This window comes from Thamnophis sirtalis, unplaced genomic scaffold (assembly GCF_051295495.1).
Source record: "Thamnophis sirtalis isolate CommonGarterSnake01/CBP01778 unplaced genomic scaffold, rThaSir2_p1.2 scaffold_10, whole genome shotgun sequence".
NCBI classification, from domain to species: Eukaryota; Metazoa; Chordata; class Lepidosauria; order Squamata; family Natricidae; genus Thamnophis; species Thamnophis sirtalis.
This window is the reverse complement of record NW_028261390.1, coordinates 18,186,338-18,210,905: the sequence shown is the minus strand read 5'-3', so window position 1 is coordinate 18,210,905 and position 24,568 is coordinate 18,186,338. Positions and strand designations below refer to the sequence as shown.

The window sequence follows — 24,568 nt, the reverse complement described above, 5'->3', positions numbered from 1 at the left end:
CCCAGAGATCCGGACCCTACCCACTCTCATGGCCTTCCGAAAGGCTATTAAAACCTGCCTATTCCGGCAGGCCTCGGGCTGTTGACCTCATGACTGAGGTCCAGCCCCGATTAGACTGGATGTATGATGTGGTTTTTTTAAATCTGTGTTCCTCGTTTTTAACTTTTTTTACTTTTTAAAATTGTATTGTTGTAAGCCGCCTGGAGTCCTTCGGGATTGGGCGGCCTATAAATTCATTCAATTCAATTTAATTCAATTCAATTTAATTCAATTCAATTTATCCAATGGCAGGACAGCATGTAATTTAAAGTATAATTTTATACATTGTTAAGCTTAAAAAGGTTTGCAATCTTTTTTCCAGCCTTCCATTAAATCTAAATAGATTTACACCCAAAGATTTTACATTTAAAAGAACTTTGCTCATGAGCTTTTTCAGATGGGTAAACATTGGAAGGATGGAAATAGGTATAACAGGAAGCAGTATAAATCTGCTGCAATAAGTTCAGTATCTCCAAGAAAAAATGGAAACAAATCCTCAATTTGTTCTATCAATGAGGCAGAAAAATTGAAGAACCTTTGAGAGATAAACTTTGAAAAACCAAGCAATTTTTGGAATAGTTCTTTAAATCTGCATACACGTTTATTTTTCAAATGACTTTTTTGTCCAGATGTTACTTCTTTAAATACATAGCCAATCCCACCCAGCCTATGCATAGCTTGGTTTCTGGGAGTTATCTTCTTTAGTGAAAATATATTCCCTTCTCTCTTTTAAACAAAAATGTACAATCTTTGTGTTTTCAGAAAGCTCTTCTTCTTCCCCCATAAGCACTTCCATTTTGCTAATCAGGGGCAACTGGTAGAAAAGAGCAATTATTAAATCCACCTGAGCAATCATAGTAATTATTATGAACTCATTTCACATTTATTGACTGCATTTGAACTGCAGTTCCTAGCATGCCATTCACAGGCTAAATGCGGCACTGAGTGGAAATAGATTGTTCTCCATCTAAAACATTAAAGTACTTTTAATAAAACATGTCCTGAAACCAAAATTTCAACTGGCATTCTGCCTGCTCCTTTATTTCGCAGTACCATTTCACCACTCAATTTATACTTAGAAGACTTCACATTTCAGCATAGGTTCTAAGGTAGGAAAACAAACCTTTACCCAAGGCAGGCTATACAACTCGTTTAAATGCCGCCAGATACACAAATACACAGAGCAACACAACTGCTCTTTAATTTTAAGCACTAGCATTCTCACCATTTCTGGCAAAATTTGCAACTGCCAATGCTCCTGCGAGTTGAAGTTGATGGCTATTAGAAGGGATCCATAAAAGCACTCTCTGGAACACACTGCCTTTTCCTCCTTCAAATAACTTTTGCATTGATTCATCTGAAAGCAAAGGCATATGCAGTCAGAAAGAGAGAAAAAAAAATCCTAACGATGCTACTTCTTATCTGCATTGCCCGTGGTTCATTTCTAAGTTCTCATATATAAACCAGACATTGCTTTTGGGATCTTGCATTTGCTCGACTGCACAGTTATACCAGAATCAAGACAAGCTACTTCCACTTCTTTTTCCAAGCTAGCAACATAAGAATAGAATAGAATAACATAGTTGGAAGGGACCTTGGAGGACTTCTAGTCCAAACCCCTGCTTAGGCAGGAAACCCTACACCACTTCAGACAAATGGTTATCCAACATCTTCTCAAAAACCTCCAATGTTGGAGCATTCACGACTTCTGGAGGCAAGCTGTTCCACTGATTAATTGTTCTAACTCTCAGGAAATTTCTCCTTAGTTCTAAGTTGCTTCTCTCCTTGTTTAGTTTCCACCCATTGCTTCTTGTCCTGCCCTCAGGTGCTTTGGAGAATAACTTGACTCCCTCTTCTTTGTGACAGCCCCTGAGATATTGGAAGAGGGCTATCATGTCACCCTTAGTCCTTCTTTTCATTAACCTAGACATACCCAGTTCCTGCAACCGTTCTTCATATGTTTTAGCCTCCAGTTCCTTAATCATCTTTGTTGCTCTTCTCTGCGCTCTTTCTAGAGTCTCTACATCTTTTTTACATCCTGGCGAATGTAAAAAAGAGTCGCCACACTCTTAACAAACCTAGAAATATTGTCTTTCAGATAGATTTATTTAAACATGTGCATATTTTAATCTTTTAAATGCATTGTATTTCTATTTTTCATTATTTGGTAGAAGTCCAGCATTTTTTTAAAATAGAAAATCTATATTAACTATAATTTTCACAAATATGAATAAAACCAACAGAGTTAGCCCTCACATCAAGAAAAGGGGTTTTGTAAAGAACTTGTTTATATTCGATTGTTTATGGGGAAAAAAAGTGAGCCCATGTGTTGTTGCTTTTTTCGGGGTGGAAGATTTTCTGGCTTCTCTGCACCAGTGGTGGCTTGCAGACAGTATGCACTGATGCAGGCGTACTGGAGCCAGCCTGGAGCACCGGATACAGTTCCGCTACAGTGCTCCGGAGGGCCCATCCGCCCGCCCTCGCTTACCATCCTTTTATGTCTTCAGCACTTCCATGCATGTGCACAGGGCGTACAGCGCCTAGGCGATGCTCCGCTGAGCAGCTGGAGCATCGCAGAAGCACCAAGACGCATGCGCGCACTGCGCGTGTATGCGCACACTCTGCACACATCCACGTAGATGCCGGCAAGCCTGTTTCAACCGTACCAGTTGGAACGGAATCCGCAACCCACCACTGCTCTGCACTCACATGATTCCCCCCCACAAATACAATGTAATAACTGACCTACAAATAATATGGGACAGAGTGATCCACATTAAACTTACCTCCCAAAAGTAGAAGAACCATGAGATCAGAAGCAGTTTTAAGCTCAGTAATGTCATCTTCTTTGTCACTATCTACAGTCTTTTGGACGATTTCAAGTAAACACTCTACAAGGCCAGCTTCAACCAGCTGCAGTTTAATGATATCTAAATGATGAACGACAAAACCACAACATCCCCATGAAACAACATGTTTTACTATAATATCGGTTCAGACACTATTTATTAATTTAGTTTATTTGGATTCTGTTAAAAGTTCTTTAACAACAAAATGAATAGTTGGAATGAAGAATGAATGAATATATAAAAAGTTTTCTTTTCACCCCTATGGGTGGTATGTGTCTTCCTCAATCTAAGGTCTACTATCAGAAGCCTGGGAGTTTGAGGGTTCTACGGAAAATCTTAATTGTTCCTAGCACTGCACTTCTGGAAAGAGATCTCTGATGCTGTTCCTGAAATCTGTTGACCCCAGTTTAGGAATCACAGCCCTGTGTTCCTACCACAATTGAGACCATTTTGGCTTTTACTGTCCACATTCTCTCCCATTCCTCTTTCAGAGCCTGGTATTCTCCAGCTTCTCATAGTCCTTCTTCCTGATATTGCTGTCTTTTGGCATGATACGTCTACTCCTGTGTTCTGATCCTCATCTACTACCACAATGTCTGATTGATTAGCCTATCTTCTGTATCTGGAAGTCCCACAGGATCTTAGCCCTTTTATTCTCTATGACCTTCTGCAGGATCTCTCATTTGGATTTTGGAGAATCTAGGTCATGTACTGTAACAGATGTTTCTGTAAACAATGACAGCTATAGGGCTGTGCCATTCAGTATAGCTGTTCCTGCTTGCATCTGTCACCCCCCCACTATGAGATAAAACTATGATGACAAACCTATGACATGCATACTAGAAGTGGCATACAGAGCCATCTCTCCAGGCATGCCAGCCGTCGCCCATTGCTTTTCCTGTTTCCGCAGTACACATGTGTGCTGGCCAATTGGTCTTCATGCTTGCATACGTTCCAAAAACCAGAACACCAGGTGACCGGTGTGCACGCCGGAAACCGGAAGCTTAGCTTCCCGGCACGCGCATGCATGCTGGAGAACTGCTCTTCCAGTACCGTCCCATCCCCACGCTCCCATTTCGACACTAGGTGCCCAAAAGGTTCACCAACACTGTGATAAACTATGTCTGTACCTTCAGTTCTGCCTAGCGTGGTAGATTCCTGCTTCTATGCATTTGACATTTAGTGCCTGTTCTTGTGCTGCTATGATCAGTGGCTCAGCACTGCCTTTTTGTCTAGCCATTTCCAGCCACTGGCAATATTTCTCAATGTCTGCCACTTTAGCTATCTGTTGTTGGGCCATTCCATGCAGCCTGTTATCTTCCCAAGGCCCTTCCCCTGCTTGATTTACCACCCTGATGCTGCATTCTCTCAGCATCATCTTGGTTGTCATCTTATTGATGTACTCCTATATGCTCTGGGTTTTGTCCAAGACAGTGGCTTTGACACTTTATATTATCTCTTTCTCTGTCTCTATCTCTATCTCCAGATACAAAGATGTATGTATGTACGTACGTATCAGTGGTGGGTTGCAGGTGGTACGCCCCGGTATGGGCGTACCAGAGCCTGCCTGGAGTACTGGGTACCATTCCGGTATGGTGCTCTGGAGGGCCCACCCGCTCGCCCGAGCTCCTTACCTGTCCTTTAAGCTTTTGGTTCTTCTGCACCTGGCATGGCGCCTGTGCGACACTCCGCTGAGCAGCTGGAGGGTCTTGGAGGCTTGCAGAGGCGTCGCAGGCAGGTACGAGGCATGCACGTGCTGCGGACATCCATGTGGGTGACGCCGGGCCTGTTCCAACCGTACTGGTTGGAATGGGATCCGGAACCCACCATTGGTATGTATGTATATGTATATACATACACATACACACACACACGTATGTATGTATGCATGTATGTATGTGTGTGTATATGTGTGTATGTATGTATGTATACACACACACATACATACATATACATACACATCATTACCAACAAACAGGCACAGTTGGGCCAATCAGTTGCATAAGATTCTCACAAGGAATTGTAGAATTTATTTTTCTGTTAAATGCTTTGTGGGAGAGTTTTCAGAATAACAAGATATTTCTTAATAATGCAAAACCATCTAGGGTGAATTATGCTAATACAAACAGAAACAGATGTTCTGGGCATCTTCCTACTTTCTATAGATACAAGTACCGAATGTCAAATACCTGAGAAATCAATATCAAGCAAGTAATTCCCCCCCTGTTTTATTTGGCTCACTGAGCTCCCATCAGTCATACTGTTCAAGAAAGAACAACCTTAAAATAAATCCACTAACTTCTGTTCTGTGTAACAGGAGGCCTTGGGAGCACAGAGGCTATTTTTCTGGGAATAGAAATTTAAAACTTTTAAGTACTAACTTTTTAAAATATAAAGCCAATTTTAGTCCTTTTATTTAAATTTTCCATCTCAAACTGTATTACTGGCAATTGTGGTAGGAGAGAAATCTGGAATGCACGAATGAGGAGCAGGTGCCCATATAGAGTTATGGAGCCTAAGACTGTCCACTGTCATCATACAGTTTTTCTCCGTTTAGAATTTTTATTGAGTTATAAGATAAAATAAGATACAAAATACAAAAGTAAACAGGAAAACGGTGGGGAGGAAGAGGGGGAAGAAAAGTGAGGAAGGGTAAGAAAAAAAGAAAAAAAGAAACATTGACTTCAACTCTCTTTGTTGCAGTAAAATAAGGCATTAACATCAAATCACAACTTTTTGTTCTTTCATACAGTGATCAAGTTTTTATTGAGTTCTTATTCTGATTTTAGGGAAAGTTAGTTGTTTTTTATTTCTGTGAGCTACAATAAACTATACTGCTTATAACTGTTGCTTACTATGGCTATAAAAGTCTTTAAAATCAATCAATCAATCAACCATCCATATAACTAAATTGTGGTCTCTTTCATAGAACCAAAGAGCCAGAAGAAATCTTTGTTTTATACAGTAAATGCTGAATGCTTTCATTAGGTGACTTTTTTTTTTACCTTCAGCTTGAAGAGCCACAGACAGGAAAAGTGCATTATCACTTTTAGCAATCGATGGCTCTTTCTGAATAGTTTTATATATAAAAACTGTTATAATATTCAACCAACGTGTGTCTTCTTGCAGCTTCTACCCACTAAATCGTCACCTAATTTCTGCTTCCTCAACTATTTGAAGATATCAGAAATACATTTGTTCAAATGTATGGACAACATTCTGATTCTTACAACCCAAGTTACCATGTACACAATATGTTAAACTACAACTACATCATTGGTTTTTTTTTCTTCAATAGAAATACATAAAACTTATGAGAGCAAGCTTTTATACGTGCTCAATTGCACTGTTTTAGTTTTCAATCTTTTCTGCAAATAAATGTATTGATTAACAAAGTAAATAAAAGGAATTAATGAATAAGTAAGATTTCAGTCCTATACAACTTGGTAAGATTAAATTTTATCGTAAGGACTGATTTCATCCAACCTCCTAAATTTAAGATAAAGCAAGCCCTACAAATTTAAGTTTAAGAGTTTTTTCAGTCTCATATACGTAACTGTACCAAAAGTCATTCCCACTGCATGCCAAATGTTATATCCATGCTTTTTTTCTGTGTGTATCTATGTGTATGCACATTCATATGCAGCTAAATAAATAGAGGCTGTTCCAACTTCCATAATGAGATGCCTCACCAGCTATCTTCACAAACAAGACATAAAATTTAGGCAAATATCAGTAAATCACTCAGAAATAAAGCTGGTACTCAAAAGTCTCACCATTTTCAGCCAAGGGAGCCAAAACTTCAAATATCATCTCCTTCTTATCATGTTCTATTTGCTTTTTAAAGAGCTTCACAAGTTCTTCTGCAATATTTGTGTAGGCAAACTGTTCTTTACTTGATTCTGTGCAATTAAAAAGCAAGAAGCTCAGCGCACGAAGGAACAAAAATCAAATGACAAGAATTATTTTCTTTTCGGTTTCTTAAAGAGGTCACACAATGCAGTGATTAATGGAGTTAGCTCCATTAGTTATAGGAATAATACACCCCTCTTCTTAAAACAGTCACTAAATGAAAAGAAAAATGACTAGGAAATTTAAGACCTGGTGACCTGGATTATTAACAATTGTTTGAAACTGCACCCAGTGAAAGATGATTATACCCACAGACATAGCAAATTAGCCTTTGGCTGCCTTCAGACAAATAAGGAAAACTATCCAATGGCTGTAATAGATCACCAAATGCTAAAATTAAAGGTCATTCATTCATTTATTATATTTATATGCCGCCCTTTTCCCCCGAAGGGGACTCAGGGCGGCTGACAAATCAAATCTGGGAAGGGGGGGGGGGTACAGACAAAAAATAAAAACAAACATGACAAAACACAATTTAAAACACACAACAGTCATACCATTCGAGACAGGGGCAACAGCTCTTTAGCCCCAGGCCTGTCGGAACAGCCAGGTTTTAATGGCTTTGCGGAAGGCCTGGAGGGTGGTGAGGGTTCGAATCTCCACGTGGAGTTCGTTCCAAAGGGTTGGAGCAGCCACAGAGAAGGCTCTCCTCCGGGTAGTCGCCAGTCGACACTGGCTGGTGGATGGAATTCGGAGGAGGCCTGATCTGTGGGATCTAATCGGTCTAGTGGAGGTAATTGGCAGCAGGCGGTCTCTCAAGTACCCAGGTCCAGTACCATGAAGGGCTTTATAAGTGACGACTAGCGCCTTGAAGCGTATCCGGAGACCAATAGGCAGCCAGTGCAGCTCGCGGAGGATAGGTGTTCCGTCAGGTCAGGTCTTCTGCCTTAGTATTTCCATGGCTATAAACTGGTGAATTTTGTTCTGTTTCAAAATAGCAACATCTACTGCAGGTCTTCTGCTCGGACTGCTTTGTCTGGTAACCCAAGGCACAGAGGCAATATTTGGGCCTACTGACCTCTCACAAACCTTTTAGGATGATAAGCCAACCAAGGTAAGTTGGCAAATATTTCCACCATCATAGATGGTGTTGATACTTATTGCACTAAATTTTTTAAGGCCTAGACAGAAGGTGACTGAAGCAAAGGAAAAGATTTGAGCAATAGAATGTATTTGTTAGACTCATATTTCAAAGCATGGGAGAACATCTGTGCCCTGCAATTTAATAAATGCAGAATATCAGAGTTTAATTTCCTCAAAACTTTTCTCCTTTGAAAGAAATTTCATAAGCAATTTCTTTTTCATCAGACAGAATGTGACTCCACGCAACAAGTAACAGTGAGGAATTTGATCCCTTTTCTCATTGCAATACTCTGAAGTATCGTTTCGCTTCTAGTTTCCTCCTTGATTAAGTTTTTTCCATCAAACATTGGTCTATTGATTGAAGAAGGTTGATGACTGCCTCATTCTACGCTTGCATGCAATACCCTTCTATGTACCTTATATGATTGTGCAAACATGTGAATTCCCCACTGCACGGATCTGCACTGTAGCTTTTTCTTGAGATTGATTGACATTGTTCTCTTATCCAGTGTACAGTATTTTTATTGAACGGTGAATAGAGCAGCAATGTCAGAAGCAAAGAAGCAATTAAAAACGATTAAATGGGATTGCTAGAGAAAAACACAATTGACAATAGCAGCACTGTTTTTTCTACTGAAACATTAAAAATACTTACAATGTTGCAATTGCAAAAACTTACCAAGTTCTGCTAGATTTCCAAACGCAACAAGGCACATTTCAGTCAAAGCCGAATTTTGGCAATGGATACCCAACAACTTCACTAATGTCGGGATAACTCCCATGTTGATGAGCTGAGATTGCAGAGTATCTAAAGATAAGACCAAAAAAAGAAAGGAAAAAAAAAGACAAACACTCTTAAGTTATAGAGTTTCACTTTGCAGTATCACTTCCAATAACTGGCTCCTTAATTATTATCCAGTACCAGCAACATGTCATTGAGGCAACTGCAATTGTACAATACAATTATTATTCTTCCTTGTTCTTCAGATGTCTGCTTAGCATTCAGAGCTATCACGGAAAGAAAAGATTCTATGCATGAGAGAAACTACCTCTCAGCATTGTTATCTAATAATGTTAGTTTTATATAATTTTAATTACATAGTGAAAAATGTTCCCAAATCCTTGAAAAAGTAGTCTCGTTGTTGTTGTTTTTAAATTACAAAAGCGCAACTATTGTAGTCATTTAGGAAATATTATTCAATTTAGTGCCCCAGATAACAGATTTATTAACAAGTACAGTAGGTAAATAGAATTTTTTGCTGCCAACAATCCATCAGTTTTCACACGTTCAGGTTTCTAAATATTGTATACTAACATTGGGTTGGATCTAGAGTTAACTATTTTTGAGCAGTGAAATCAGTGGAATAACACAAACCACTTCCTCCTGATGGCAACGAGGCTATCGTATAGACAACTAAATCCAACCACAATTGGATTCAGTTCCTCATTTATTTTTTTAAGTAGCTATGATCCTGACCAAAAGTGGTGCAGGTAAAAAAAAATAATCCTTTGCAATTTAGATATGAGGAGAGGAGTCTCCACATGTATACTGAAATATAACAGAGCTGAGCAGTATGATATTTTATTATGTATTTTCCTGCCAGCTGAATGCCTGCATTCAATATGTGGGTGACCTTGTGAAACGATTACAGTACTTTTTGATAGAGATGAACTTTGTCACAAATAAAACAAGCAAGGTATTAATTTCCAAGTTTTGGTGAACTATACCTTCTAGTGACATAAGAACTGCTGTTCAGCAAATTTCTATTTAGGAGTCTCCAAATCTCTTTTCAAACTATTGAATATGAATATATATATATATATATATATATATATATATATATATATATATGTGTGTGTGTGTGTGTGTGTGTGTGTGTGTGTGTGTGTGTGTGTGTGTGTGTGTTTTATTTGTGCTGATAAATAAATAAAGGGAGACTAGTATAAATCTATTTCAAGCTATTTAGCTCTCATCAGCTAGCCATACCCTTACTGGGATTCGAACCTGTGCTGTATTATATATATATCAGCATTTCAAATAACTACATGCCTACCTTTAGCACAATGGAATCAGAATCTCATTAACACTACGATAAAAAGAGCTGTTGTCCATCATGACAGACTTTTTGAAGAAAACAATTTCTAATTAGGTATGAGAGAGTCTGTTTAGTAAAAATTAATACTTATATGAATATGTCAAAAGCAGTCTTCCCTCACATATTTTTTTCTTAAAAAGAGTAGCTGGGGATTAAACAACTGTAATCTGCAAATAATGTTAGATTTCAATTTGGGATATGGTCAATGGTCATGGATGGTAAGAGTGATAGATAAGAATAAGTGTAGGATTCAACCCTTCAGCAAAGGCAAATATTTTTATGGGCAAACAAGTAACCACTGCACAAATAGCAAGCCATTCAAGAAAAAAGTTCATCCAAGAATAGGAGATACAAGAAAATTTATATTGAACCACTAGGGTGAGACTACTGTTTGACAGATTTATAGTATTTACAAGTATACACGTTTGCTTTATATTTTTGGTAGATATTATCAGTTGAGATATACTACAAAATTTTTAAAAGTTAAAACAAAGATTATAGTCCATGATGTCTGGGCAACACCAGTTTAGAATAATATAGCTTTTCTTATTATTTTCTTATCTTAAAATATGAGCAGTTTTATGTTGGACAGCCTTACCTTTTCAATAAATAGAAATGTTCAAGTGGTTTCTTTTTTTCTGAACCAGTTGAAATCATAGATATGTAAGGGACATTAAAAATCACCACCATTAACTACTCATAATCTATATATCCCTAACCTAGTGAGCAGTTCAAGAATCTAGAATAGACGCAAAATAAAAGGTCTATATAACAAATTGGCTTGCTTCTGGCCTGAACTTTTGAAAAACTTAAAGAGTGAATTTAAAGTCAAGCAAGAACTACAATATGCTGTTGACACCCAGCTTAGATTGCACTTTCTTCTTCTTCTGTTCAATCAGGCCCAATTCTTGGAGACACCCTAGACCAGGGATCTCCAACCTGGGCAACTTTAAAACTTGTGGATTTCAACCCCCAGAATTCCATATCTGCTTTTCAGATATGGTTGCAATGGCCTCCTTCCAAGGGCTGAGACAAAGTGACTGGTCTCACACAACTGGCTTTGTACCTAAGGTGGGCCTAGAAATCATGGCTTCCTAGTTTCTGGCCTGATGCCTTACCCAGTACACAAAACTGGCACTCAGACTGCATTTACATCAGTCTAATTCGGATCCTTAATAATCCTTTATTTTTCATTCCGTCTGACAGAAGTTTTCTATAGTGTTCACACAATTCACAGTTAAGTCAGTGGAACTTACTTCTAAGAAGGCAAAGAAAAGCTGTATTGCAAAAAAAAAGTGTTCCTATTATAGGTTCACCTTAAATTATCTGGCTTAAGAAGAGTAATACTTTTATTTAAAAATAAATAAATGGCAATGATAGTTTTTGCCAACAGCAGGCAAACACAAGCATGATTAAAATGTTTAGTTCAGCTCTAGAAAATCAAAATGAAAAGCCATTCACTGAGATTATTTATGAGTAGGCCTTCCACAAACCTCACCATTACAAAGCTGACAAAGTATAATTTTAGGCAAGGACACCATCTCCATAGCATATATTTTAAAGATAACTGCATTTCTTCTGTACGTGTTTGGATAAATCAAAATCCATTCTCCTTTAACTTGAAATGCTTCATGTAAATTTGGGATCGTAAATTATGGTTCTGTGATAAAGAATGAAATGGCAGAGAACATAATATAGAGCAAGCAGGATGAATAGGGAATTTATATTATAGCAGTTTTCATACTGCCAGAGAAGGCAATTTACAACTTGCAGAAATTGGGGAGAGGGAGGGAAAGGGGTGATGAAATTTCTGTCACAATGTTGTGTGCAAACATTACCTTTATGCAATGAAATAATGCAAATACAAAAAAAGCACAGATTCACGTTTTGTTAATGCAGCTGTTTTATATCACTTTTTTACCGGAATTAAAAAGAAAACTTCCTAGTCTATAAAGTGAGCAGTCAAATGAATAGAGCATTACTTTAAAGTCAAGTTTCATTAAAAAGTCAAACCTAGATCACTTCTGAATTTCACTGGTTCCATATTCTTCATGTTTCACATGAAAGAAAATGTGAAAATCAATTTAAGACACTATTCTAAAGATAATCAGTTCTCACTTAACAAACATAAAAAGGACTGGCAAGTAATGCAGTTGTTAAGTGAAACATAATATGACCGTGTTGGATTTAAAGTAAGGCATCAGTTCCTCTTCAGTCAAGCAAATCAGCATGGGTCATTAATTGCAATAGCATGTGACCATCATTTGCAAGGACACTGGCTTCCATGCTGACCTTTGCTTGTTGGAAGGAAGTAAGCTCTGATGGTCACAAATACTGATCACATGACCGGAGACATGGGGCTGCCCCTGAAAAGTGCTCGAAGACTGCAGTTGGTCCAGAATGCAGCCGCGCGAGCGATAATGGGTGTACCTAGATACACCCATGTTACACCTATCCTCCGCGAGCTGCACTGGCTCCCCATTGGTCTCTGGACACGCTTCAAGGTGCTAGTCGTTACTTTTAAAGCCCTACATGGTTTAGGACCTGGCTACCTGAGAGACCGCCTCCTGCCATTTACCTCCCAAAGACCGATAAGATCACACAGATTGGGCCTCCTCCAGGTACCATCGGCCGGTCAATGTCGGCTGGCGACCCCCCAGGGCAGGGACTTATCTGTTGCTGCCCCGGCCCTATGGAATGATCTCCCCGTTGAGATCCGGACCCTCACTACTCTTCCGGCCTTCCGTAAAGCCACTAAGACCTGGCTGTTCTGGCAGGCCGGGGGCTGTTGATTAGCATCCAACCCCACTTTAAGTAGTATGTATGTTGTGGAATTTTAAATAACTGTATTTCTATTTTAATTTTTATATATTCCCTTGTTTGTCTGTAAGCCGCCCAGGGTCCCTAGGGAGTGGGCAGCATACAAGTGTCAATAAACTTCAAAACTTCGACACTGCAGTCATCATAAATATATGCCAGATTCCAAGTGCCCACTTTCAAGTAATAGCAATAGCACTTAGATTTATATCCCACTTCACAGTGATTTATAGCCCTGTCTAAGCAGTTTACAGAGTCAGCATATTGCCCCCAACAATCTGGGTCCTCATTTTACCCATCTTGGAAGGATGGAAGGCTGAGGCAACCTTGAGCCTGGTGAGATTTGAATTGCCAAATTGCAGGCAGCCAGCAGTCAGCAGAAATAGCCTGCACTACTGCACTCTAACTACTGTGCCACCGCAGCTTTTAGAATAATATAAATAATATGAAAAATATTAGAATAATATGAACAAAGGATAACTAAATATACAAATTCTATATACATGTTCTGAATCTCAATAATACTCATGAGATCGTATTACCTAATTGGCTTCCGTTTACAACGTAATTTTAGCTGTCATTAGAAACAGCTTTCAAACAGCGGTTAACAAGTCATAAGCCTTCGTAGATAAAATAATTATCAAAGTAGAGTACTGATTATCTTTCCCTTTTTTTGCTTATCTCAAATTTCAAAGAACAAAGAGAAATTTTGAAAAGGTAAAATATAAACCAATCAAGGCAACATGCATTTTCAATGTCCTGAGATAAGGGGAGCCAAATTCAGCTCTTGAAGAAGTACATTCAATAGCTCAAGCGTATTGTTAAATTCTTCTGCACCAGATAGGCAATGAAGCATCTTAAGAAGGGATCCTCCTGCAGCAGTGTCCACATACACAGAGCTCAAAGATTTTTAAGGCCTGAAATATTGATAGAAATACAAACCCAAATCTATTTTAAATTATGCCCAGGAAGCACTGGATAATCAGTGCAAACCTTCTGGGTCCCTGTATCTTGTATAGGTTAGTAGTCTAGTTTTTATGTTTCACATCAAATGCAAATCCCAGACACATTTCAAAGGACACCCTATGAATAGCTTTCTTCTGAGATGACCAGCTTAAAAGATTAGATATAACCATGGATGGCTGTTGCCAAATCTGACCAGTTCAGGAAGAATCACAGCTGGCATGCCAGCCATAATTGTGAATGCTCTAATTCTTTGCCATGGTTGTGACATATGACTCCAGGGACAGCTGGTGATGATTAGACAGAGCTTCCAGATTGTGGAGCTGCTCCAGAAATGGGAGAAGGTTCCAAGTTTGGAAGTCACATTGGTTGCTAATGTTGCAATACATTACTGCCAAAATAAAGCAGTACACCCCAAATAAAAGGAGCAGTATTTTCAGACTCAATTTTTTAAAGTGTGCCTTGCTACATAAACATTAAGAAAATACACACAGTCAAATGTAGATTTTTCTAATTATGCTAATTGATATAGTCGGAGACCTGACATCCACTAGAGGACTTTCTTTGAAGTGTTTCTCTTGGATGGAATTAGTAGTTCATTTAGCATTATATTGTGAGGACTGCTATTTCTTTGGGAATTTACATTATAATCACTGCATTCAGAAAAGCTCTCATAAACTAAATGAAATGAATATAACGATCATCCTCAGGTTTGGGATGAGATGGAAAGCAAATTCACTTGGGCCATCTAATCAACCTATCAGTTAGAAATAATGACTCCCACTTATTCAAGAGTTCAAGGAAATCCAGTCAATTATTTCAGCAAGCGCACATGCACGCACGCACACACATTTAAATTGAAACAATGTTACAAGTAAGAAAACGTGAATGAGAAGAGTTAACACAGAGTGAGAGATGGCAGATTGGCAGATGACACCTACAAGAAAGGGTATAGAAATTTGATATAAGTTTCTTAAGGAGAAAACAATGTATTATTATAAATATTCACCTTTGCATCTCCATATAAGCAAGTTCCCAATACATAGACACCAACCAGAGGCTGATCTGGTTCTTAATGATCCCTGGCATCTATGAAACTGAGAAAGAGTATCAAAGATGTATATCTGTCCTTTGTTTCTCTTCTTCTCAAGTACCAATTTTGGCACTAGAGCCTTTTGAAAAACCATCCCCTCGCCCACTGTATGCCTGGAACAGGGGCTCTCTATATAAATCCTTGCGCACCAATAAACAGAGAAGAATGAATAAAACTTATGTTTGAACCCGGCTCATCTAATACTTTGAGGCTGATGAAGTTTGGCATCTAAGTGCAATATAGGCAGAGTTTTAAAGGGGTGGTGATGGTAAAACTCTAGCCACCACCCTAAAACATGAAAGTTCTTTCTCAAGTTTTGTGGTGGTGGTGGTAATGTGTAGAAGGACAATCACCGTTGGCCAAACCACTACACAAGCAAAAAGCTCACTTGGCTATGTACATTAGCCTAGCAATTAGAGGTTGCCATCAAATCTTTCCCCCATTCACTCAAGCTACAATTCCATTAAAAAGAACTACTACTCTTCTAAGAACAGCCCAGCACACAGAGAAGGACATGGAAGTCTGAACCGGGACAGGTGTGCATTGACTATTTTGATGATACACATTATTGCTGCAGTAATTTAATTAATAAAATCAAAAACACTATTTCACTTAAAATCAAGGTGAGTTGTTTTTTTTAAATTCCTTTATTCATAAAATTTATTGGCCGCCCACCTTTGTTTTTCAATTTATACGCCCTACATTTATTTTTTCTAATAGGTGAGTAGATAGATAAAGGTATAGGTAAGACAGTTTTTTAGCATATTTGTTTACCATTCTCATTGCTATAGTTCACCAGCATGCCACAAAAGACAGTCAAGAGCTTCTCATTGGCTGGATCTGTTTTAGTGCCCAGTGACCTTAAATGGTCTATTACAATCTGTGCCCCACCTGCAAGGTCAACTGCGCTTCTGCCCTCATCTGTAAAACAAAGAGTCAAATTAAGAAATAAAATTAAAAAGGCACTTAAGAGTTCCAAACATAACAATAATCATAAAGAGAACAAAAGTTCCGGGGTATTAGTGCTATTGTTAAATGTGTTGTGCAAAATGTGTTCCAGCATGATTTTACATAATTATTTTGTCTATGATAAAGATGCTTAGGACAGTGTTTCTCAACCTTGGCCACTTGAAGATGTCTGGACTTCAACTCCCAGAATTCCCCAGCCAGCATTCGCTGGCTGGGGAATTCTGGGAGTTGAAGTCCAGACATCTTCAAGTGGCCAAGGTTGAGAAACACTGGCTTAGGAGAACTTCAGGGAGTATAACATCCTGGGAAAACACTTATCTGTTCCAACAGATTTTGTGTTCTTTTCTTTCTGAGCAAATACTTGTTTATTAGATTGACATGCTGAGTTTTTGTTCATGGTCTGGAGTCACAGCAACTTCCTCCCATTTCCCCCCCTCGGAAACAGTCTGTGAGCTAAATGAAAATTATTTGATCTGATCCAGGAAGTCCATGACTGAGAACAGAATATGGGTCAACCTGGCGCCAATCCAACAACTTAATCAATACATCTCAATGGCACTCTGAAGGCAGGGAGTCAAGAAGGGGAATTTCTTCAACACAAAGAAACAAAATATAAAGAATTGGATCTCCCGAAAGGCATATACTGTCCTTAGGTCATGTTGCATAGCTCCTGTTTTATAGAAGAGATATATCACAGGGCCTCTCTAGATTTTGGAAAGTCAATTGTACCCAAATTAATATTAACGTTTTACAAAATCCACCTAGCCAATAAAAAAAGGTAGATAAATCAAGAAGAAAAGAATTCCTGCAAAAAAAGAAGCTTATCTGTAGGCAAAATATTTTGAAATACTGCTTCCTTTAAGGAGTCCAGATGGGCTACATGTGTGCGGACCTGCACAGAAAAGCAGCTGCTTGAACCTGTATGCCTGTTATGTGAAAAAATGCTGATGAGGACGAGGTTCATCACCAGGATTAGATGATCAATGTTTAAATGATTAGCACCTAAAGAGCAAATACTGTTTTTAATGGCATTTAACAACATATATATATATCCCCAACTTAAAAGACTCTGATCAATATACAAAAAAATAATAATACATTAATGACATTTGAAAAAAAGAACATAAAATTTAGATGATTGCCACACTGACTCACAAAAGGTCGAAAGCCCGTTGGGACAAAATGATTGTTCAATGCACATCGAACTGTCAATAGAAAAGATCCTGAAGTCTTTCTGGGACATCCTATTTCATAATGAGAAATCCAATTCTGAGAAGGTTTGTTTTTCTAACATAAACTTCTCTTTACTCCAACATAACATAAACTTCTAACATAAACTTCTCTTTACTTACTTCTCTTAAGTAAGCCTTCTCTAGAAGTTCAGACAGGACAACCAAGATCATGTTGAATATGGTGACCCCTGATATATTCTGACATTATGATGCGTAGGTTATAACCAGAACTCCCAAATGGTCTTGGAAACCCACTTCCAAAGAAAAAGCAAAATGCAGTAACTGCAGAATAGGAATGATCCCTCAGAAGCGCATTTCTTCTACCAATTGTCTGGCCAGTGTTTTCTGAACCCATTGCCACTTTAGGGTTGCCTTCAAAATGTTGAACACATTGAAGCAATCAAATTACATGATGAGCAGGGAATGAGCTATCATTGCCAGAAATTCTCAGTCAAAGTTGTGTATGCAGAGCAATGCACTGGGGGCTACATCCAGATTCTGGAGGAAGTTAATGCTTCTCTATGGAAGGACAAAATTCTACCACCTTCCTCCTTGAAGGAAGTGGTAGTACATTGCTGCGAAAGAGCATTGTCCCTCAATTCAGCCATATTAAACAACTTCAACCATTTCCAACCTTCCCTCTTCAGGGAGAGTGGTTGAGAAGGTGGTTGGGAATTCAGGCCACAGGACCCTAGAAGGAATAGACCAGTGGTTCACAACGTGGGGCCCACGCTCCACGGGGGGGGGGCAATTTTATTTTTAATGGGGGCAATTTGAACCTTGTTTAAACCACGTTAATGGCCTTTTATGCTTCCTCCGCATGAGTAGAGGGGGGAATCAGGATTTTAGAGATGCCTAGGTGGGGCATGGCCAAAAAAAGGTTGGGAACAAACTGGAATAGACTAAATCCCTCTCTGTCACAGCACAGAAACAGAATGGTCATTTTGGAAGATGACTTTAGTCAGGAACTGCATGAACTTCTTTGTAAGAACTATTGGTAGCATTTGTCAACAGTGGTCGTGTTTTCCAAAAGATAAGCAAGTTACAGTTTAGAATGCTTTGTTTTCTGCTTTATTTTTCTCATCAGCTGTTATTTACAATGCCTTGCATTTGCTTGCCACCTACTCAATCTTTTCTTCTACTGCATAAAGAAATTTAGCAGCAGAGCAATGGTACTAGTTAATGTTTGCCAGGTTAGCAGTTATGCCATAACATAATAATTCCATGTACCATATACTTTGCAAAGAGTTCTTCAGATAAGTCTTGATCCTAGTTTGCTGTCTGAATACAAGTTACTCAAAGTTAGTCTTCCATTTGTTGAAGCATATTGTAGCAATATTTTTAGAAGAAATAATTTATGCTTGGACCATACAACCCAAATAAATTATGCATTATTCCATTGCTGAAGTTTTTATGGACCATATAATCTAAAGTAGTGTATTATAATATTTCTACATAATCTAAAGTAATGTATCACAATGTTTCTAATTTGTTTTGTAATATGAATATAGGGGCTAATATATTGAACATTAACATCCCGTCTGCCAGACAATAAAGTAGTGCCTTGCAAAAGAAAATCTTGAGACAATTCCTTTAATACAGTCCCATTAGCAAAAAAGAAAAAATACAGCAGGATGTAAAGAATCTCTGCAATGATTATTGTGCATAAAAAGTGTTATGAAAGATAAAGAGTTTAACAACATTGTCAAAATCCACATGTACGTGTGTCTTTCCTTCTTTCCTAGAAGTAAAGTTTTGGGTACAAGAGATATAAGATATACACATAAGGTCTAACACAAAAATAGTTCATATATACACACACATTTTCCTCTTTAGAACAAAGAAAAGGTCATCTGGTTTCTGTTTTATTTGATTATACATAAGGGTGCAACAAAATATAATCTTTTGTCATCATAACGTTTAAGGCATTTCCATATCAAAATGCTACATACTGATTTTATTGCGATAAACTGGGACAAGAAATGCCCCAAAACCAAATGATGCAGCCTTATCTCACTGCAGCAAACACTTGGGAAGGGGGGGAGGGGTCAGTTGTTGGTTTTTAATAGGAAAAAATATTATCTAGGGATGAGCCTCAAGCTAATCTATGTTTTGAAAAGGGAATTATAAAGATTAATCAGTAGTGTGTAGTTAAAAATTTCATATACGCTGTCTTAAGTATTCTGCAGAGAGAATTGGATAAAAATGGTCAAGCAAGTAAACATTCCAAGAAACTAATCCTCATTCCTACGGTTTATATTACATATATTATAATATATTATATTACACCAATATTCTGCAATTAGAACCATCAAAATACACATACATTTTTGTAACTATAAATGAACTGATTTTTCAGAGACTCCTTGCAATGCAAATTGTGTATATGTAAAAATGAGCTTAAAAAAGATACACAGGATGCAGATCAGAGGTGGTATTCAGCAGGTTCTGACCAGTTCTGGAGAACAGGTAGTGAAAATTTTGAGTAGTTCGGAGAACTGGTAAATACCACCTCTGACTGGCTCCACCCCCATTTATTCTCTGCCTCCCGAGTCCCACCTGATTGGGAGGAAATGGGGATTTTGCAGTAACCTTCCCCTGGAGTGGGGAGGGAATGGAGATTTTACAGTATCCTTCCCACCAAGCCACACCCACAGAACTGGTTGTAAAAAAATTTGAATCCCACCATTGATGCAGATATTTGCTGGGCTGTATGTAAAGCACCCAGAGATTTTTGTTCCTTATCATACGATATACAAATCCATACAAAAACAAATCAATTGCATATGATAGCTAAAGGCTAGGTTATGAGATCTTATAAATAACACAGATTGCTGTTTAGGGGTTGCTCTTCCCTTTAGCCTTCCTGAGTCGCTTCCTCCTTGCAGAAGCTGATCAGGTGATGTGAATTAAATCTGCCCACAACACTGTTTATTTACAGGCCTGGAGGGTGAGAAAATTCACCTGTGTCTTTTTGGATCCACTTAATCTAAAATTAACCAAAATTAATCTGGGGGAGGGAAACTGCCAGAATGCTGATTCTGTGACTATGTTCCAGCAGTCTTCATTCTTTAAGGAAGGACAAACCACACTGTAAATTCAGGGTGTCACAATTCTAATTACCGTCTCTCTCTTCTCCATGCATGAAGTACGGGAGAATTGCCTGCTAAATATACCGCACCATATCCCAGTCAAAACAAGTTTGGAACATGTTGTTTTGTCTTATTCTCTGTTTGTCTATTACCTTGTCAGCAGTGAAGTAAACTCCCACGTAAAACATTCCCAGTTTCTGTAATAAATTGGAAGGTGTTGCCTTTTGAAATAGACTACAGTATAGATGTATTTTTTTTTTTAAAGCAAAATGTTCTGCTGGTTGCAAAGCCAACAAACAAACACTCATCACACAGTTTGCATCACGACTGTTCTCAATAAGTTTTCATTAAAAACAATGAAAGGTGAAATGTAGCACGGCCCTGTTTGGGTAAGAATAACCAGGCATAAAAGTATAGCGTTTATACATACAAGGCTTCTGCTGGCTGAACTTGAAAAGCTAAGTGAGGTTGCATCTGATTAATATTTGGAAAGGAGATCACCTGGAAATTTCAGGTGGGAAATGGGGAAGTAAAAATAAAACCCCCGAGGCAATAATAAACCATTTCTGTACCACTACCAAAAAAGAAAAAGCAAAGATTGCCCATGAAGCCACAAAGTGTGGAGATGACAAAGGACACTTTACTTTGCCAGTCTAATCTTTCCTGTAAGAAGATTTAGCAATTCAATGGCAATGTCTAAATTTTAATTTTTAATCAAACTTGCATGCTTGCTCTCAAGACTGTTTTCCCTTGAAATAATTTAAAGCCTTAGCAATGCCGTTATGAATAACTTAAATTTTATATAAGAAGGTTTCGTTAATGAATTTCACAAATTGGTCACAATACTGTAATTTACAAAATGTGAAGTCACATTTCTAAGGCAGGGGTGGGATTCAGCCGATTTGGACCGGTTCGGGTGAACCAGATGCTAATTTTACATCTGGTTTGTTGAACCAGTAGTTGCAAGGACTGGCTGGCCCTGCCCACTACCCTTCCCAGGAGTCTCCACACGAACCGTTTTGGATGAAGGTAAGTGCAGGGCCCACGTAGAGACTCCGGAAGAGCGAAAAACGGGCCTCCCAGAAGTTCCAGAAGTCCGGAAATGTGCCAGTTTCTGGCCTCCGGAGCCCAGGGGAGGCTGATTTTGTCCTCCCAGAGGCTCAAGGAAAGTCTCTGGAGCCTGGGGAAGGTGAAAAACGGACCTCCTGGAAGTTCCAGAAGTCTGGAGACGGGTCTGTTTCCGGCATTTAGAGGAGGCCGTTTTCGCCCTCTTGGAGGCTCAACAAAATACTCCAGAGCCTGGAGAGGGAGGAAATTCCCCCACACCATGGTACAGGAGGTCAAGTGGGCCACGCCCACCATGGCCATACCCACCCAGCAACTGGGCAGAGAACCGGTTGCTAAAATTTTTGAATCCCACCCTGCTCTAAGGGTAACAGTTTAACAAAAGTAGGCAATTAAACATTTTAAACATAAATTTTGTATGTTTAATTAAATACTCAAATAAGATTAAGAGTATATATCCAACATGTACCTACTCTGTCCTGTATTCTATGTAGTACTTCAAAATGAGCCTCCTCTTTTTTGAGCTTTCCTTGGACAGAACCTTCCTTTTCTCCATATTGCACAAATGACAACTAGACTCTAAAGCCCCAATGGCAACTGGGCCTACGCTTGCCTCAACCCCACTTGTGCTAACTTTGCATTAATTAAATTTTGGCTCACATTAAATGTGACCTGGTATGAATGTAATTAATTGCACTAAATTGAATTTTGCATTATTCAAACTCACAGCCTATCTCTATATGAACTTAAAATTTGAAAACTTCTACCTATACTCCTTATTGGGGGAGAGGGGGAGATCAAATCCTGATGATACTGAGAGGTCTACCTGAACTCCTAACCAACCAAGTGTCACTGATGTGTTGTCCTAGTGCCTAATAGATTTAAGGTCTGGATGGAGTGGCTTAGGATCAGCCCTAGAAGGACTCAATGGCTCTAGTTCAAAGATCAGCTCTGTCTGAATATTTGCCATCTGTAGTTTTCAATGGGTTTATTGCAATTGCTGCAAACTAGGAAGTCTCCCTGAACTCATGATACTTGCTAGAAGAGCAGCTGGCAACCATGATCAGGAGGGCTTTTGCACAAATATATCTAGGGCACCAATTGCACCTTTCCAAGTCTAGCATACTCTCACTGTCACCCACTCACAGTCACCCATGCCTAATTTGCTTTTCATTCACATTAATATAATGGCACTTACACTGAGCTTTAAATCCACTTAGGTGATACAGCTAAACAAAATGTGCCTGCAGAAACAGGAGTACATTTTTTGTACCACCATTTAACAACTCTATTCTATGAGCTGGTTACCAATGTGCTACTGAATGCAAAGTAAGGTACTGGTGATCTATAAACCCTAAAGAACGTATGAGCCAACTTTTGTCCTATGATCAGGCAGGATGGATAGGCTTTGGGTGTCATGATTAAAAAGTGCCAACTTGTGGAATGCCAGAATCATGACATTCTATCACTGCCTCCACCCTCTGGAATACAACCTGGCACTAACTTTGAAAACCCAGGTTTTTAGAGATTATATAAAGGACAACGAACAGACTAGAGGACAGTATGCTTGTGGCCCTGACTGGTGGAAAACATTTTTCTCTCCAATGTGCTTTTTCGCCTGTGTGGTCTATATTGGATTTTATGCTGTTTTAACTTTGAAAATAACTAAAAGTCTTGGATTTAATATTCTAAAAATCTAAATAAATAACAGCTTGTCAACATATAACATATAAAACATATAACAGTATAAAAGCTGTCAAGACCATTCACAGTGACCACCTTTTGATACTTCACTGTGATTTTTTTGAGTTTTGACTACAGGATCATAAATCACTGAATTTGATGAAGTTTCTTCTCTTTCTCTAAGGTATAGGTAAAGGTTCCCCTCACACATATGTGCTAGTCCTTCTCGACTCTAGAGGGCGGTGCTCATCTCCGTTTCAAAGCCAAAGAGCCAGCGCTGTCCGAAGACATCTCTGTGGTCATGTAGCTGGCATGACTAAATGCTGAAGACGCATGGAATGCAGTTACCGTCCCACCAAAGGTGGTCCCTCCTTGCATTTTTATGTGCTTTCAAATTGCTAGGTTGGCAAAAGCTGGAACAAGTAACAGGAGCTCACTCCTTTATGCGGCTCTAGGGATTCAAACCACCAACCTTTCGATTGACAAACTCAGCATCTTAGCCACTGAGCCACCACATCAGCTTGCTTATTGTTAGATTAATTGTAACAAGCGCCATCTCACCATTCTGGATGCTCTGTTACATGTTAGGGATTCGAACTGCCAAATTGCCAACCTTTCTGATCGACAAACTCACTGCAAATTATGGGGATTTACTGAATCCAGTGACGTGCGGTGAGCTTTATGGCTGGTGAGGCATCAATTTTTTTAGGCTTGTGGACTTCAACTCCCAGAATTCCACAGCCAGGCATGCTCAGTTCCAATTTAAAGCGACAGCATTTTTCTCCCTTGCAAAATAAGTTTTCCTTCATTCTTTTTCTTCTCCCTCCCCCTCCTTCCTCTCTCTCCCTCCCTCCCCCCTCTCTCAAACAGACACACGCACACAGAGGAGTTGGAACCCTCACTCACTCACTCTCAAACAAACACAAACACAGAAGTTGGATTGGATATATTTTCCAATGGCTTGAAAGCAGCTCATCTGCCATACCCCCACTTCCCCTGCTGCCTTCCGATCCGAGCCTTTGATTGCAGGTGGAGCCACGTTGCCTTTTCAAACTTGTAATCAGTGAAGTTGGGCTTATATACTTTTATCCAGCTGTGTGTGTTTGTGCGTGTGTGTGTGTGTTTGAAAAGGCAATGTGGCGCTGAATGCAATCAAATTTTTTGAATTCCTTCCCCCCCACACACGCACCTTTTCCAGCTGTTTCAGAGAGGATTTCAACTCTGCTCTTGCCTGCCATCATGAAAAGAAAAAAAAATGTAAAAGGAGAAAGGCAAGAGCTCTGAAGTCAGACTCAGCTAGTTGCTCCCAGAGAACTCTAAAGTCTCTAAAAAATGCCCTCTACAGGAGGCAAGAGAACCACGTGCCTCCTTTGCATAAGGAATTTTTCGCCTTTTAACCCTTGCTTAACTCTGCTCAAGTGATCATAAAGATAGAGTAAAGGAGGCACGTGGTTCTCTCGCCTCCTCCTGCAGTTAAGCACTAAGCAGAGTCATCCACTGTGACTCTGGCAGCAACTACCTTAGCCTTTTTCCTTTTAATTTTTTTTTCATGATGACAGTGGTGAGGCCCTGCCTCCCCTGACTGCACGTCCTTGACTAAATCTGAACAGTTTTAAGGATACCATGAGCCGTGAAGTAGACAAGAAGATAATCTCCTTTTTCTCAAACACATTTT

At 39.0% G+C, this 24,568-nt stretch overlaps 1 protein-coding gene across 5 annotated transcripts in view; it reads right to left on the bottom strand.

Moving 5' to 3' along the window:
- The window catches only part of RAP1GDS1 (Rap1 GTPase-GDP dissociation stimulator 1), a 90,346-nt gene that overhangs the window by 18,220 nt on the left and 47,558 nt on the right, over positions 1 to 24,568 (bottom strand). For 4 of the 5 annotated variants that reach the window (XM_087724121.1, XM_087724119.1, XM_087724120.1 and 1 more), the window contains 5 exons: positions 15,627 to 15,773; positions 8,563 to 8,691; positions 6,665 to 6,790; positions 2,826 to 2,969; positions 1,265 to 1,396 (listed from right to left, as the gene is read on the bottom strand). In XM_087724121.1, coding sequence (XP_087580247.1) covers positions 1,265 to 1,396; positions 2,826 to 2,969; positions 6,665 to 6,790; positions 8,563 to 8,691; positions 15,627 to 15,773 — 678 coding nt within the window. The remainder of the gene's footprint in view (positions 1 to 1,264; positions 1,397 to 2,825; positions 2,970 to 6,664; positions 6,791 to 8,562; positions 8,692 to 15,626; positions 15,774 to 24,568) is intronic. The other variant, XM_014055937.2, reaches the window with a different exon arrangement.